Here is a 17293-nt window from a genome sequence, read left to right on the forward strand (position 1 = left end):
GGGGGAGGGGGCCCCTCAGGCACCCCCCGTTCCCTGCAGACCCTCCCACCAAGTGCTCACCCTGTGGCTTCTGCAGGGACGCAGGGCCCTCGTGCCGTCCGTGGTCTGCCTGCGCTCTCTCGGGCCCCCTGTCTCTCTCTCTGTCTCTGCTGCCCGGGGAGGGTGGGGAGGGCGGCGGCGCCTCAGGCCTTGTGCTGTTTGCTGGTCTTGAAGGACACCTGCAGCACGCGCTCACCCAGGCGGTAGCCATTGAGGCTGGCGATGGCCATGGCCGCCTCGTCGTAGTTGGTCATGGTGACGAAGCCGAAGCCCTTGCACTTGTTGGTGGTGAAGTCACGGATGACCTTGACGTTGGTGACCGCCCCGAAGGGCCCAAACAGCTGCCAAAGAACACTCTCGTCCGCTTCCGGAGACAGGTTGTACACGAAGATGCACCAGCCGGCGCCCGCTGCACCCCCTGACAGGCCCACGCCTGCAAGGCCGCTCATGCCATCGATGGCGATGGGTGAGAACCTGGCGATGAGCGACAGGGGACTACTTTGGGGGTCACGCGGGCTCTGCCCTGACCCCCGGCATGCCCCCTGACCCCTCTTGACCTCTGACTGTGCAGTGACCTTGGGACTGTGTGACCCCTGCATTGGCCCTGTGACCTCCGAGACCCCATCCACCTTAAACCTCACACTCTGAGCCACTCTGAGACACCAGCCCCCATCTCCACCCTGACCTGAAGCCCTGTCCTGACCTCTGACCCTCTCTGAACGTTAGGTCCTCACCCATGATCCTTCCCTGAGCCCCAACCCACCTCCTGAGCCCATAACCTTAGACCCCACCTGATCCTCAGCCCTGTTGATCCCTGACCCCTTCCCCTCGCCTGGCTACCACCCTCCCCTTGGCATTTCTTCCCACCCAATTCCTATCCTCACCACCCACTCAGACACCACCCTGACTTCACCCTTGGCAATGCCACTTCTTTTCCCACACTCGCCATTCTGCCCACCCGGAAGGGCAGTGCTGGAACCAGGGTGAGTGGCCACCTCCTCCCTCTGGCCCTCTTCAGCCTTATACATACATACGTATGTGCATATGTGGGCTTCCCAGGTGGTGCTAGTAGTAAAGAACCCACGTGCCAGTGCAGAGGACATAAGAGACCTGGGTTCGATCCCTGGGTTGGGAAGATCCCCTGGAGGAGGGCATGGCAAGCCTCTCCAGTATTCTTATCTGGAGAATCCCATGGACAGAGGAGCCTGGTGGGCTACAGGCGTGGGGTCATTAAGAGTCAGACACAACTGAAGTGACTTAGCATACACACATGTATGGTTTTTTTTTTTTTTTTTTTTTTTTTTTGCTGCACCTCGAGGCATGCAGGATTTTAGTTCCCTGACCAGGGATTGAACCTGCTCCCTCTGCAGTGGAAGCTCAGACTCTTAACCACTGGACCACCAGGGAAGTCCCTAGGCCTTTTCCTGTTTAAATCGGATATTTATTCTCAGCTCCATCTTCCCTGCAAGGTTCGGTTCCCTCAGCTCCCAGGCCCAGAACAGCTCCCAGCACCAGTCAGCCCTCGGGAGAGGTGTGTGGAGTGAAAGAACAGAGGAAGGGGCAGAACTGGCTTCACCACATTCTGCGCTGGCTCCCTGCCTTCCTGAGGCTCCTCTACACCTCAGGACCCAGGACACCAAGGGGCTTAGCTGTTTATATGATTGCTGGGCTCACTCTCTTCTCTTGGACTTTGCAAAGCCATCTCTGCTGCCAGGAACCCTGATTCTCTTCTGGCCCTGGAGTGACGTCTCCACTGGATGTCCGTCAACCTGTCTCCTACCCTCTTCACCTCCCAGATCACTGTTCATCTGTCTTCTTCCCCAAAGGACTGAAATAACGTAAAAATACAATAATCATAAGAGCTGCTGCCTTTTACCGAGCGAGCCCTCACTGTGTGCCAAGCATCAAGCTCAGTGTCATTCCATTTCCACCAGGGCCACCAGGGCCAAGTCTGACTGGGCCACGCTGGGTCCCCAGCCCCAAGCCACGCTCCTGGCACTCAGCATGTGCTCAGTAGCTCTTGATGCTGCAGAAACAGGGACCTTCAGAGGATCAAGGATGTGTACAGTTTAGCAGGGGCCTCAAGGTTCCTTGCCCGCTAAGAGGCGGAAAGGGGGCATCCTGTGACCTGCAGCAAAGATGACCAACAGTGGCCAGTGGGGGCACAGCTGTGACCTGGGCAACCCTGCTTGCCTTTCAGTGGAATGGAGAAGGCCACAGATAGGCCCTCCAGGTCCAAATTTCACAGTAGCCCTTTCTAGGCACTTAGCAGACTCAATATTCCCCTGATCTCCTGATGGTCACACTGTGCCCATACATGGGCAGTCCTGGGGGTGAGGTGGGGGAGGGCTCCATCAGGGCAAAGGTCCCAGGAGGGAATACAGAGGCGCTGGGGGCAGCGGGGCAGGGGCACTCTTACCTCTTGACTCCGTAGGCCATGTTGAGCAAATTGTCCAGCCTGTGGAGGCAGAAGGGGTAGTCACTGGTGGCTTCTGGGCGCACCCACTGGCTGTGACACTGGGCAGCCAGCCTGCTCTCCCCGCCCCCACCCAGCAGTCCAGCAGTGCCTCCGGCCCTGCCCCCGCCCGCCTGCTCCCCGCCCGGCTGGACACCGCCTGGCACGGAACCGTGGTCACTCACTTGGGCACCGCCTCTTGCCTGTCCTGCTGCTACCCACTCTTCACTGGCATCCTCGCCCTCCCACACCGGACACCGAGTCTTGCTCTCCCATGCCCCACCCCCCACACCTGCCCCCAACTCCAGCTCTTGGGTCCCTAGAAGGGAAGTTTCAAATCTCTTCTCCAAAGTGCCTGGGTCAGGCAAGTGACACAGCCTCTCTGAGCCTCAGGGTCCCTGGGGACCCTCTGTCCCTCAAGGGACAAGATGGGCTCTGATCTCATGGCATCACTGAACAGAAAAAGCAAGGGTGCCTGCCCCCCAAGGAGCACTCCGTGGGCGGCACCTGTGGAACCAGCGGCTGGAGCCACATGACCGAGGGAGGGGGCAGCCGGGGCTGACCCGATCGGGTGGTTCTAGAACTCTTGTCGCCAATAATAATACAGTGGCCTGTGCACATTGAGTGCCTGCTGTGTACAAGGGCCTGGCCTCAACACAGGACAGGCTCCCACATTTCCTCTTTTCTGCCCTCAGCAGCCCCAGAGTGTGGGCACCGTCCTGGAGTCTCTCCATTGTGCAGGAACGGGGTTCAAGGAGGGCACCTGCAAGCCTCGGGCACCCGGTTCCGGGGTATCTGGGGGGCAGGGAGCAGCAGGGGCTCACCGGAAGCGCTGTGTCTGGTGGTGCAGGGGGCCTGCGTAGCGCCGGGCGGAGGACTGGTAGAGCTGGGTGAGCAGCGCCTGGCCCGTCTTCTGACTCGGGTTGTTGGCAAACTTGACCGTGATGGGCTCGGCCGCACCCAGCGGCTTCTGCCCGTTCAGTCCTTTGATGGCCTCCTCAGCTTCGATCCTCTTGTCAAAGCGGATGAATCCCACACCCCGAGAGACACCTGCAGTGGGGCGTGAGGGCTTCATGGGGACCCGCCCCTCTTGTGTGACCCCGCCCCCTCTTCGCTGCTGTTTGTTTCTCCACTCTGGTCCCACGTGGGTGTATCTGACCTGCATGCCCCCGCCAGGTGAGCCCTCCCTGGCAGCCTGACCTGTGACCTGGTCCACCAGGATGCGAGAAGTGATGATGCGGCCGTACTGGGAGAAGAGCTGCTCCATCTCTTTCTGGCTCATGGTCTTAGGCAGCCCGCTGACGTACAGGTTCGCATCTCGGATAGAGGCAGAGCTGGGTCTGGCATAGGATACCTGGGGGAGGGGGTCAGGCAGACAGGGCTGAGGGCAAGACCCATTACACAGATGGGGAAAGTGAGGCAACACCCAAACTGCCGCTGCGCGACAGACATCCCTCATCCGTTTACTCAACAAATACCGTCAGTCGCCATGGGCAGTGGGCGGGAGTCAACCAGGGCGTGGTTAGAGGGGAGTACGCGTGACCAAGATAAGGAACGTGGCTCAGCCTGAGTAGAGCGATGACAAATATCTGCGTCTCTGGGGTCATGTGTCTCCCTGGGGACCTTGGAGACCTTCGCGTCTCTAGCTCATGCTCTCAGGCTGGACATTCCGTCAACATCGACAGGTCTGACTTCTTTCGAAAGTGAACCTGGGGTGCCGGCCGGTCTCTTCCCTACTAGACTGGGCACCCTCAGGGTCACTCAGATCTTTAGCCCGCAGCTCAATACTGACAGCTCCAAAATGTCTGAGCCAGCACTGGGACTGGCCCCCAAACTGCACACCTGCGTGATACCTGCCTCCAGGTGTCCTGTGAGGAGGCTTCATGGTGCGGGAGTCACACTCCGCAACCCCAACTTGCCTCTACTCAGTAATGACAGTTCTGTCGTTCCAGGTGCTCAGGTCCCCAGCCTCGGGTTGTTCTCGATGTGTCTCTCACACCCACGTCTAAACACCATCATCCTATCGGCTCCACCTTCCTCCTTATCCAGAATCCACCTACTTCTCCCCATTTTCCTCCCATTGCTTATCCAGACCAGTGTAGCAGGCTCCACCCTGGTTCTCTGCTCCACTCCACAGCGCCCCCACAGGCTGTTCCTCCCACAGCAGCCAGGGGGCACCTGTGAGCGTCTGAACCAGGTCACATCACTCTGCTTAGAATCCTGTGTGTCTTCCACCTTCCTCAGAGTTCAAGTACTTCTCATGGCCCACAGAGCCTGGCATGACCTGACCCATCACCACCCCTTCGCTCATTTCAGCCCACTGTCCCCCTCAACGTCTCTATTCCAGGCACACAGGCCTCCCTCCATGTTCCCCAAACACTAGGTTTGCTCCACCCTCAGGGCCTTTGCGCTCGCTGTCCCGTGCTTCCAGCACTCTTCCCCGCCTTTCTTCTCCTCCATGCCTCATGTGAAATATCCTCCCAGTCCTTTCCCATCCACATTTGGTCCTCCACCCTTAGCCCCGTTCCTTCTCACAGTTATGAAATAGACACATTTCCCTATGACCCTTCGATTCATTAATTGTGGTCCAGCCCAACAATGAAACTCTCTGCAACTGTTTGAAAAATGGTGGACGTGTATATTTATTTCCCTGAAACAGTGGTGAGTATTGTAAAGTGGGGGAAAGAAAAGTCCATTTACAGAGCAGCGACTATTGTGTGACCCCATCTCATTGTGTGTTTATCAATGTCCTGGAAACATGGTCTAGAGGGCCCACCCCCAAATGCTAACAGGGTGAGCTAGACCTATCGGGGGCAGGGGGTGGGAGGATAAGCTCCTTCCTTTCTTACTTCTGCTGATGTCTATCTTTCCGTTTCTTCTAAATTAACCTCTGGGTAGAGGAGGTCATTATCAAGGATCCAGCTTTTGTTTAGGGAAGTGAGTTGCAAGGGCATATTACTTCACTAGAAGTCACTAATTAAAAAATGAACAAAATGAATAAATTGGGCGAAGGGTATATTGCTTCTGGGGTGGGGGCAGGGAGATTCTAACTGATGCAACTGTGTGCACCCGGGGTCCTCCAGAAAACTAAAACACCACAGCTGCTATATTTCTGTAATAACAATGAAACTCATGGCAATGTATTTGATGGCTTCCACTCTCCCCCACACTAGGGGCTGTGCCTTTTTTAGGGATGACAACTTGTTGATGGATTGGAGCTGGGGGACAGGGGAAGGGACACTGAACTCCTAGGTGGGTTTTGGGGTCAGGGGTCATCCAAAGCAGAGTCGGCGTTCAGGGTCCTTCCGTGACGTGGGCTGACCCAGATCCTTCACCTGGGTATGGGCTCCTCCTACACCCCTTGACCAGGATAGGGCTTGGCACACGATGGCTGGCTGGAAATATTTGGGGCACAACCTGCTGGAACACCTAGTTAGGACCAGCCAAACACCACAGCCACCCAGGCACACACACACATACACACACACAGGGCCTCACTAGGATACCCACTGCACAGCTCCAGTGACCATACCACCAGGAGGGTGACACAAGGCCATTGCCACGTTCGTGGAACTCCAGGGTAATTACAGTAAGAATCATAGAACCAACCACACACCTGTCACACCACTGCACAAGAACTCAGTGTCACACACATTCCACCCCGAATGGGGTACAGGTAGACACACCCACACAATTTCACCATAACACACAAACACCCTGTCATAGCAAGACACACCCACGCAGCCCCACCAGGTCACAGCCAGAGTTGCAATGTGTCACAAAGCACCTACCAAGAAAACACCATGTCCTCAGAGACACAGAGTAACACAACCTGAGTCTATAACAGCCAGGCCTACATAATAACAGCCACATAGCCATGGGGCCCCACAAACACCATGTCTTGCAGCCTAGGGTGCCACACACTACACACACATGCCACATCACCTGCACACAGTAGCCCTCTGGGTCATACAGTTCGTCACTAGGGTCCATCCTCACAAGCAGGGGGCTTCTGGGTCTACTTGGCCACAGAGGGACCCATCAGACCCTTGTCAGCCTCCACATCAGGGCGAGGAAGAGATTCCAGCACCTCTGTTTTTATGGCAAACTGGGGGCCAGATGGGCGTCCTCCCCAGCTTACCCTCCCCCAGGATTCAGAAGCAGATTTGTGGGGCGGAGCCCAGACACCCCCAGGCAAACCCGGAGAGGGGGTTTCCATGGTGATTCCCCCCCACTCCCTTTCCAGGGAACCTGGGCTCACAGGGTCCCAGCTGCAGCTGCTTAGAGGGGAGGTCATGGGGGGGAGGGGCATTGCACAAAGGTGGGGGAAGGGCCCACCCCTAATCCCACCCTCCCAGACCCTAGTTAGGCTCCAGATGGCAGATGGGCCCCCTCCCCCATTTCCATGACAAAGGCAGGGAGGGGGCTGCACACCAGACCCTGGTCACTCCTACAGCTGAGGGGGTGGGTACCTCCAGGGCCTGGCTGACTCGTTGAGTTGCCAGAGAATATGGAGTTGATCATCTCCCCATCAACAGGTGAGGAAACTGAGATTCAGAGAGCCAGAGTCATTGGCTCTGGGGCCCCGGCCAGAAAGCCTTTGGGGAATGATCTGAACCCCTTAGGGGATGAGCCATGGGGAGGATGGGTGGCCGTAGGGGGAATGGACATGTGGGGAGGGTATGGCCAAGGGGGTTGGGTGGCAGTGGAAGGGTCAGTTCAGGTGGGTGGTAATAAAAGAGGAAATGGGCACAGCCAAGATGGGGAGTCACAGGAGCGAGGGCGCTGACCTTGATGGTCTTCGTCTGCAGTTTGAGGCCGTTGAGGGTGTTGATGGCTTTGTCTGCATCGTTGGGGTCAGAGTAGTTCACAAACCCGTAGCCGAGGCTCTGCCCTGCAGGCAGGATCAGGACGATGACCTGCCAGTGTCCTCCCAGACCCAGGCCTGAGAGGCTGACCACCCCCATCACAGTTATGAGAACCAGGATTCCACCCTTATTTATTCCCCCAGTGTACCACCCTATCCCAAGGACACCTCAGACCCCTCCAGTATCCCACCTAGGGTTGCATCTGTCTCCCCATCACACCTCACATTCCACCAAGGTCCCACCTGCTCTTACCTGGGCTCACATCTGGCTCCCCATCATACCTCAGACCCCACGAGGGTCCCACCTGCTCTCATCACCTCCCACCCGGGGTCACCTCTGGCTCCACATCACACGTGTACTTCTGAGGCTACTACTTCCGTCCCCTACCCCTACCCGCCAGAAGCCACACCTGTGATCTTGTCCCGAACCAACTTGCAGGACTCGATGTCACCAATGCTGCCGAAGAGACTCTTGAACTCATCCTGGGTCATATTCTGGGGCAAGTAGTTGACAATGAGGTTTGTCTTGCTGTCATCAGTGGCTCCATTTGTACCAAGGAGTGGCCCGTTGGGCAGGGCCGGGCCGGCCGGGCCCCCTGCCACCTGAGACTCCATGGCGCCGAGTATCTGCTGGAGACAACAGGCCACACCCACTCACGGCCCAGTCCCCACACCAGGGTTTGTGGTGACAGATGTGTCATGTCTGACATAGGCTTGAACATTCAGAGGGGATAAGGTATTATTCTTACAGCCTCTCCCACTCCTTGAGCCCCGGGCAAAGCATTTTATGTTACCTGGAAAAAGTCCATATATAAATGCCATATATGCCCTTTTGCATGTATGCTTGCCTTCCTAAAACCAATCTACATTTTTAGAATAATGAAATGAATACTTTTGTATTCAGAATTAAAATTGCAATCTTTTTAATTAGCTATGAAACCCTCATAATCCCATTCCTGACCTTGTACTTTGCTCTTCCCACCAAAGGCAAGTCGTATCCAAATATGTTAATATTTCTTTTGCTTTATGCATAATTTTCCCACTAGGCATTTACACCCCTCCACCTGTTTTTCCCCTGAGTCATTTTGGATTTTTTATGTATAACATAATAACATCTGCAAATGATACTTTTCTTTATTGCCAATATATACCTGTTATTAATTTTTCTTGTCTTATTGCAGGGGCTACTTTGTGATAGTGGCTTTTTATTTTTGAAACATTAAAGGAAATGCTTTAAATATTTCACAGCTAAATATGATCTTTACTATAGGTTTTTTGGTAGATGACCTTTATCAAGTTAAGAATGTTTAATTTTATTCCTAGTATCCTAACAAGATTTTTTTTAAGGAATGGATATTGAATTTTATTGACTATCTTTTTCTACATCTATTGAAATGATTTTTTTGCTTTACTATATTACTATCATGAATCGCATTAATTGATTTTCTAATATTAAGTCAACTTTCCTAAGCTAAACTAAACTTGGTCATGTTGCAGTTTTGTTTATATACATTGTTTGATTTGATTTGCCACATTTTTTGATGGTTCTTTGTTTGGGATTTTTAACCTCTATGTTCAAGAACGGGCTTCCCTGGTGGCTCAGATGGTAAAGAATCTGCCTGCAATGCAGGAAACCCTGGTTCAATTCCTGGGTTGGGAAGATCCCCTGGAGAAGGGGATCTTTTACCTGGAAAAAGTCCATATATAAGGAAGACTCTATCAATCTATTTGGGTTTCTAGGTGAGGGCAACCTATTCACCAACTGTGCCATAGGAGAAGACCTAAGGAAATGCTGGCTACTTTCCCTTCTCATGCCCATGACAGACAATACCAACCAATCCCAGCACTGTGGGTAGAATACTCCAGTATTCTTCCTGGAGAATCCCATGGACAGAGGAACCTGGCGGGCTACAGTCCATGGGGTCACAAGGAGTCGGACGCTATGTTTTTTGATCTATGCAACAGCTCAGTAGAAGTTAATTATGCTATGACAAGGAATATGAGGCTCAGAGATATTAAGGAACTTATTGAAGTCACACAGCATATCAGTGGTGGCATTTGGAATGCAAATGCAGACCTGTCTACAGCTGAAGACCACTCTCTACCATTCTCTATGACAGTCAGTCAGTCAGGTACCAGCTCTAACTCCTTGTTTTGTGTCCTTGGATATACTCCTTATTCTCTTGGGGGCCTCTGACTCACTTTGCTGAAAACTCAAAAAAGTAGCCATGGCTATCTTAAGAGTCATGTAGAGACGAATTTTAAAGCCACATCTGGGCTCAGAAGGAAACAGTGCTGGAGTTGGTTGGTACTGTCTGTCATGGGCATGAGAAAGGAAAGTAGCCAGCATTTCTTTAGGCTTTTCTCCTATGGCACAGCTAGTGAATAAGTTGCCCTCATCTAGAAACCTGAATAGATTGGTAGAGTCTTCCTAGAGGGATGAATTAAGAAGGATTTAAAGCCATATTCAGTTTTAGAAGGACAGACCATTGTGATTGATTAGCAATGTCTATTGTGGTGATAGAACTAGAAACAGCCAGCAGGTTCACATCATCACGGTCATCCCTGCCCCAAAATATAATACCATCGTTGTCCCCAGATTTTGGGCATACTGTGTACTAGGCACAGAGCAAGGACCTCTACAGGAATTTTTTTTTTCCTTAGTCACAACTCTGAAAAGAAGAGGGTTTTATTTCCTCAGCTTAAGAAATGTTGTTTAGGTGCTGAGTCTTATCGGAGTCTTTTGAACCCCATGGACTGTAGCCTACCAGGCTCCTCCATTTGTGGGATTTCCCAGGAAAGAAAATTGGAGTGGGTTGCCATTTCCTTTTCCAGGGGATCTTCCTGGCTCAGGGATTGAACCTGAGTCTCCTGCACTGGCAGGAAGTTTCTTTACCACTGAGCCACCTGGGAAGCCTGCTTAAGAGATGATACAGAAAAAAAGAGAGAGAGAGAGACTGTGGACTAAATGGGCTTTCCAGAGGGGACTAGTGGTGAAGAACCTGCCTGCCAATGCAGGAGACTAAGAGATGGCGGTTTGATCCCTGGGTTTGGAAGATCCCCTGGAGGAGAGCATAGCGACCCATTCCAGTATTCTTGCCTGGAAAACCCCACAGACAGAGGAACCTGACGGGTTATGGCCCATAGAGTTGCAAAGAGTTGGACACGAATGAAGCAACTTAGTATGCATGCATATGGACTAAACACTTGTGTCCCTCCAAATTCATATGTTGAAACCCTTATCCCCAATGAGATCGTATTTGGAGGCAGGGCATTTGGGAGGTAATTAGGTCATGAGGATGGAGCCTTATAAAAAGCGATAGATGATCTCTCTCCACCATATGAAGACAGTGATAATATAACCATCTGCAAACCAGGAAGCTGGCCCTCACCACGAATCCAAATCAGCCCACACCTTGATCTTGGACTTCTCAGCCTCCAGAACTATGAGAAATAAATGTCTGTTGTTTAAGCCACCCAGTTAATGGTATTTTAGTCAGCCTGAGCTGACTAAGACAACAGATGTGGATAGTGAGGTTCAAAGATGTTTAAAAAACTACCAAGATCATGCAGTCCCTAAATGGTGAAACAGGGATTTGCACATGAGCTTTAATGATTAGAAGTCTGTAGTTCCGACTTCTACTGCCAGTGAAGCCTAGTGCTGGCTCTCACATTTTCCAGCTGTTCCTTAGGTATGCTGCTTCACACTTCTGGACCTCTGCTCCATTTGGTTGAAAACTCCAACAAATTACCAGTATAGTGACCAGAGAACAATCTAAAGCTGATCGTGGGTGCAGCTGGAAAGCATTCTGGGATCGGTTGGCTATGTCTGCCGTATACACAGTCATGGGAAGTGGAAGCAGACTTGTCCTGTCCACCAGTCCCGCTATTAATAATCATCCCGCTCCGTTGACACCTCCCGTGTCAGGTAAGAACTGAGTAAGAACTCAGAGACACTGCATGATATAAATTGAGAACTTGATTTCAAACCTGGATATGTTGGACTTCAGAGCTATTTCTAATGACTGGCCAGCACCCTGGGGGGAGCTCTGCTACCATATGGCTGTATGTCCTCAGGGACAATCTTAGCTCTTCTTTGGGCTTCTGCTTCCTTGTCATTTATTCTTATTTAAAGGATGGCTCAGAGGGTCAACTCCCCTGCAGCTCCAATTGGCTGGGAGTGGCTATCTGGGAGATCTGCCTGGAGAATTATTCTTTGATTTTATTTTTTTCCATTTTTGGCTGCATCATGAAGCTTATGGGACGTTAGTTCCCCAGTGGGGGATTAAACCTGGGCCCTCAGCAGAGAGAGCACGGAATCCTAACCTCTGGACCTCCAGGGAATTCCCTGGAGGATTATTCTGAAGCCACATCCAGGCTCACCCGGAACATAGACTGGGTTGATTAGCAATGTCTGCTGCAGGCTCCTGAAAGAAAGCAATAACATACACTCCACACATCAGCATCCTGGTCTTAAAACAACACTTTACTAATAACATAGCCATGAGTTGAGGGCCTGCTATATGCCAGACAGAATTCTCTGTATGAAAATTCCCAGGCAGTTCTCCCAACACTGAACGTTATGGAGCTCTTTTCTTCATTTAACAGATGACAGATGAGAAAGCTGAGTCTCACTGAAGGAGAAGGGGTTGAATCAAGGTTGGGTAGCATGCAAAAAGTCGACCAAGAATTCAAATCCAGGGTTTAGACTCCAGAGCCCACTCTCTTGGTGAAATGGCCAATAATAAAAATAATAACAATAACAAAACAAAGCTGAGCACCCACTCAACACCAAGCCCTGGGCATCACTACGTTTAAACCTACACTGTTGGCCGAGTCTACGCATTCAACTCAACAAGTTATTTACTAGCTGCCACCAAGCTGCTGCTTCTGCCCTCCTCACTGTGTGTCCTTTGGCACTCATGCTGCCTCCCTGGGCCTTTGTCCGACCACTAAAAATATGCCACAGAGGTCCCCCATGTATGGAGAGCTGGAGTCTGAATTTATGTCTGGGTTCAGCAAGTTATTATTCTGTGATCAGTCGCTGATGTCTATGGAAGCCCCCAAAAGCAGGACATAGTACCCAAGACACATCAGATTCCAGCTTTGGAAGCCCTACTGTGTGCACTGAACATGTATAATTTTCACTGTTTTTACACAATCATGCTGGAAAGCTGGAGATCATCTCCATTTCTCAAATGGAGAAATTTAGGGTGAAAGGAACCTGTGACTTGCCCAGGATGACAAGGAAGTGGCAGGGATGGTTTTCGGATTTGATTCCTTGATCTGATGACCCTAGAGTCTACAAGGTTACTGGTTCTTCACCTCCCTGAATGCTATCCTCAACTTGGATGGGGTTAAGAGGAGATTGGGGGTTTCCCACTAGGGATCTTGAAGCCCAGCCTGCTAATCTCAACCTCTCCCCACCCCATCTCCCTCGCATCTGTGCCAGAGCTTAAAGGGATCAGTGTCGCATTTCCTCTGAGGCTGAGCCAACTGAGCTGCTAATGGGGATCGGATTGGTGGAGGCCACACCCTCTCGGGCTTCAGCCCACAGCAAATGCATGGCCCAGGATGACACAGGGATCACAGAGACCTTCCCGAGGGCTGAGGGCTGTCCCAGGACAAGGATGGAGAGGTGAAGTCAGAGGGAAGGAAGGCAGATTAAAGATGGAGCAAAAGGGAAACAACCCCCACCCTCCCACTCGCAATATTTCTGGCTTTTCCTCTGGGTCTTTCCCTCTTTCTGCTACACTTTTCCTGTTTCTCTTCTCTGTCTGAGTCTCTTGCCTCCATCCTTCTTTCCCCTCTGAACCCTTCTCTGTCTCCCCTTCCTTCTCTCTTCCTCCAACTCTTTTGTACTATCATACAAACATCTGACATATGGATTTTTGCAGTGAACACACCTGAGATCATTTTGCTGTGTCAGACCCCCTTGGCCTCCAGCTGTGACCCTGGTCCTAGTCACAGTGACAGATGCTTGGACACCCACGACAATAGGGCATTGAGTGGCTATGCATGGTAAGGCTGGACCACCACGTGGTGCTAAGTGAGCCTCCTACTTCTGGGTCCTCCGTTCATGCAGAGCCATCACTGTCTCAACTCATCCTCTGACTTCCTCCCAGCCTGTCTCAGTGGTGGGTCTCTGCCTGGTGACTAGGACTCCGAGTGCTCCAAGGCCCCTGTGTGACCTCTGACCACACGTTCTTCCCTTTGTGCATCAGCTTCCCTTTTTCAAATGGGGGCAGTGATCAGAGCAATGTATGCTGGGCTGTTCTGGGGGTGGTGAGGGTCCTCAGGAGGCCTCACTCACGTTCCTAGACCTGGGTGAGGAGCGTGAGGCAGCGAGGGAAAGGAGCTGGCCTGAGATCACACAGCAGAAAAGGATGGCCTCTCTCAGGCCTCCTTTCTCAGAGCCAGGTGGGTGGGTCTCAATGTCTGGAAGGGGAGAGGCCCAGGTATGGAGGGAGTGCTGAACATACCCCCACCCATTATGCTCGCTACTACTCGGAAAAGAGGTCCGGAAAGAGATACAGGGTACAGAGACACACGCAGAGACCTGAGAGACAGAAAGAGCGAAAGAAGGAGGCCCGGGCGCTGGGACCAGACAAAGGACGCTCGGCGGCGCGGGGAGCAGAGTCGCGCGGCGGGGGCGGGGGTGGAGCCGGGGTGGGGCTAAAATTGGCCAGCCCCGCCCCCGGGATACGCCCGGGCTGCCGAGTGGAGTGGAAATCCGAGGGCTCGGGCGAGGCCGGGCCCCTGGGGCCCCTGGGGGCGGGGTCTAGATGGGCGGGGCAGGGGCGTGGTAAGAAAGGGCGTGGCCGGGCGTGGCTGGGCGCTCGGGAGCTGACCAGCTCGGCGGCTGCTGAAAGCACCGGCGCTGGGCGACGGGTGCCGGCGGGCGGGCCGGCGGGCGCGTTCAAGGTCACCCCGCGGCCCTGAGTTCTGGCAGGGTGGGGCGCCTTGACCTGGCCTAGGGGGTCTGCCTGAGCTCCTTTCCCCATCCTCTGGAGGCGGGGGCTCAGGAGCGGCGGAGCACTAACCCCCCCGCGGGCCCTCTCTCCCCTCCCCCTCCCCGCAGCCTGAAGCGCCCGCGCGAGGCTACGGCCCGCGAAGAAGCGCCGAGAAACAAAGGGACGCGGCGGCGGTGGCGGCGGGCCCGCGGGGCCTCCGGGCGCGCCCCCTCCTCTCCCCTCCCCGCTTGCCGCAAGGTCGACGGGCTCGAGGACGAGATGCCCGGCTCCCGGGCGCGGTCGAGGCCCAGGGCGCGCGATCCGACGCCACCCCTTCCCTGGGGCTCTCGGGGACTCCTTGCCGCCTGGTCCTGGCCCAGCACCAGTGATTGGGGCCCTGCGTTTGCCTGGGAGGCCTGCTGAGTCCGGGCCTGGATGGAGGAGGCATCCTCCGCCGCCGCGGCCCCTCCCCCATCAGGCCTGCTGAAGGGGGGCAATCCCGCCCCCAGGGCTCCGTAGGATGTCCCCCGAATCGCAGGTCGATTCCCTAAGGCCTCTCAAGCCAAACTCTAAGCGCCCCCAGCACTCTGGGCGCGGCTCTGCTCACACTTAGGCCCCGAGGCTCGGTCCTACCCCCCCACCCGGGCCTAGCTAGGCCTGGTCCTACCCCCCCCTCCCATCTCCTCGGAGCCTGTGCCTAAACCCTCTCCGACTAGGTTCCCTCTCAGAGACAGGGGAATACCTACAGTGACCATTCTTGTGTGCCCGGCGGGCGCGGTCCGTGTTGAGGGCGGCTCCGGGGGTCGTGCACTCTTTGGGGGGCGCTCGATGCTCAAGCCGGGGTCCTGCCGGAGCGGCCTCTGGTGCGGCCGCTGCAGAGGTCTTGGTGAGGGCAGCGGCTCCCTCGAGGGCCGGGGACGGGCCCGAGCCCGGGTACGCGAACGCGGATAACCGGGCCCCGGGGTGGCCTGCGGGCAGCAGGGGATGGAAAGAGGGAGCGGGCGCGGGATTGAGAACGCCCCCTGCGCGGCCCCGCGGGGCCCGGGGAGGTTGCGCTTCCCGACAGAGATCTCGGCGCTCTGCCTTTCGCTGCCGCCCCTCGGCCCGGCCGGTCCGGTCCCCGGTGTTCAGTCTTCTCCCCTCGCCCGCCCTCCCTCCCTCCCTCCAGCCCGCGCTGCGCGCTCCGCGCTCTGGGCCGCGCCGCCGCCGCCCCCAGCCCTTTATAGCAGCAGCTGCTAGCGCCGGCGTCGCTTATTGGCTGCAGCAACCGAGCCCCGCCTCCTCGCGGCGCCCGACGGCGCGGCAGGTGGAAGCGAGCGCGCGCTGGCCAGGACTTCGCACACACAGAAAGTACACGCAACCTGGGGGCTCCAGTTGCCAGATTCGGGCCCTTTTGCCCTGACGGATCTTACTTCCTGCGTTGGCGCCCCTTCTTGGGCGGGCTTTCGGCCTGGAAGACAGGAAGCGTTCCTCTCTGTCCAGTACCCGGAGCTGAAGAAGCAGAGAGGGTGAGGAGGTAATGATGGCTCGATTGTACTGCCTTCAGAAGGTGCTGTCCACGTAGAAGACTGTAGAGGGACGAGGAACCAAGACTTCACTGAACAGAGGCCTGGGTCTCCTGCGTCCCTCCCAGATTTAGGAGAACCACATGGAGGAAGATGGGGGTAGCTGAAAACATTTTCTGCCTGCAGAAAGAATTGGGATCCTGTGGATTTTGAGCAGGGTAGGTTCTCTAGAATTCAAAGTGGGTGGGGAATGGGCATACCACAGTCAGGGGCCCTGCTCCAAAGGGAGTGAAGAAGTTTGGGGCTCAGGCTTCTAGGCAAACCCCGCTGGTGTCCTACAGACCCGGGAAACCATCAGACCCTTCTCAGACCCCATAAACTTCGGGTGGACGGTTTCGGCCTGTAAATGTTCTGGCTTCCGGGGCTCGTGATTGATCCGCTTGTGGAGTCCCGCTCCCTCTCTGCTAGGGAGCGGACCTGGCCTTTCTCTCAGGCGATACGGGGTGGCGCAGTCTCCTTTGGAACGCAAGTGCACGTTTTTGTCAGGGCGGCCGCCAGTCTCGAGGAGGTGTTCTCACTAGAGCACTTAGGGGCGCCTTCGAGTGAGGCTTCAGCACCACAGACAGCGGTCCGACGGCCCGGTCCAGAGCGCTGCGGGCGGGGGAACCCGGATACCCTAACTTGAGAGTCTCAACCTGAATTCTATCCTCGTCCCTGCACGTCCTTTTAGGTTCCAGACTGTCCAAGAGTGCCATCAAACCCAAGGAGGAGAGCCTAATTTGACCAATCAGGGATAGCCACCGAGAGGGCCAATTGAGGGAAGATGCCTTCGAGATTGGGCCAATGAAAGTGCGAGCAACCGAGAGCGCGGCCACGCGGATGAAAAGGGAAGACCAATCGTAATGGTCCGCGCAGTCGGGGCGGTGGCGATGCGGTCCCGGGCTGGCCCTATTTGGATTTCCCTGGGCGACCTCGCTGCCGACCCCGGGCACCCCGACCGATGGCTTGTTTCCCGCCGCATGTTCCTCCTGGCTCCTGTCGGATCGGAAACTGAGCTAGTGACGGGAAGGCTACTTCTGGGCGCGCAGACCCGGCTGCAGTTCCCATGGAAACTGCTGGCTCCCGGTTGTGCGGGGATAGCGAAGGGGGCTGAGCTTCGCGGGGAGGCTCGCGGGGGCGGCCCCAGCAGCCAGACTCGCTTATCCTCGCCGACTCATCTATCCCCGGCTGGGGTAGCTGCCAGTCCGAAGAATAAAATGAGGCCCAGCTGCGGCCCCGCCCCCACGAACTGGCGAGGAACCGGCGGGGCCAATCTGCGCGTGGCGCCACAGGGCTCCCCCGGGCACGTGCCCCGGCTCGCGGCTGCGGTCCCCGGAGTCACGTGGCTGCGGCCACCAGGGCCCACGCGGCTTGCGCGCCACCTGGCGGCCTCGTGGCCTGGAATCGCACCCCATCCCTCTCCCTGACGGCCCGC

General features: G+C 55.2%; 1 protein-coding gene across 1 annotated transcript; it reads right to left on the minus strand.

The window, feature by feature from the left end:
• Positions 1-182: 182 nt before the first annotated feature.
• On the minus strand, positions 183-14365 carry ELAVL3 (ELAV like RNA binding protein 3). The gene is made up of 8 exons (XM_068980205.1): positions 13921-14365; positions 13675-13799; positions 7772-7988; positions 7285-7388; positions 3695-3848; positions 3319-3544; positions 2459-2497; positions 183-513 (listed from the first exon to the last, which is right to left on the minus strand). The coding sequence occupies exons 1-8, from the start codon at positions 14363-14365 to the stop codon at positions 183-185; spliced, it is 1641 nt and encodes a 546-aa protein (XP_068836306.1).
• Between the last annotated feature and the right edge of the window lie 2928 nt (positions 14366-17293).

Source organism: Capricornis sumatraensis, chromosome 9, assembly GCF_032405125.1.
Source record: "Capricornis sumatraensis isolate serow.1 chromosome 9, serow.2, whole genome shotgun sequence".
NCBI lineage: Eukaryota > Metazoa > Chordata > Mammalia > Artiodactyla > Bovidae > Capricornis > Capricornis sumatraensis.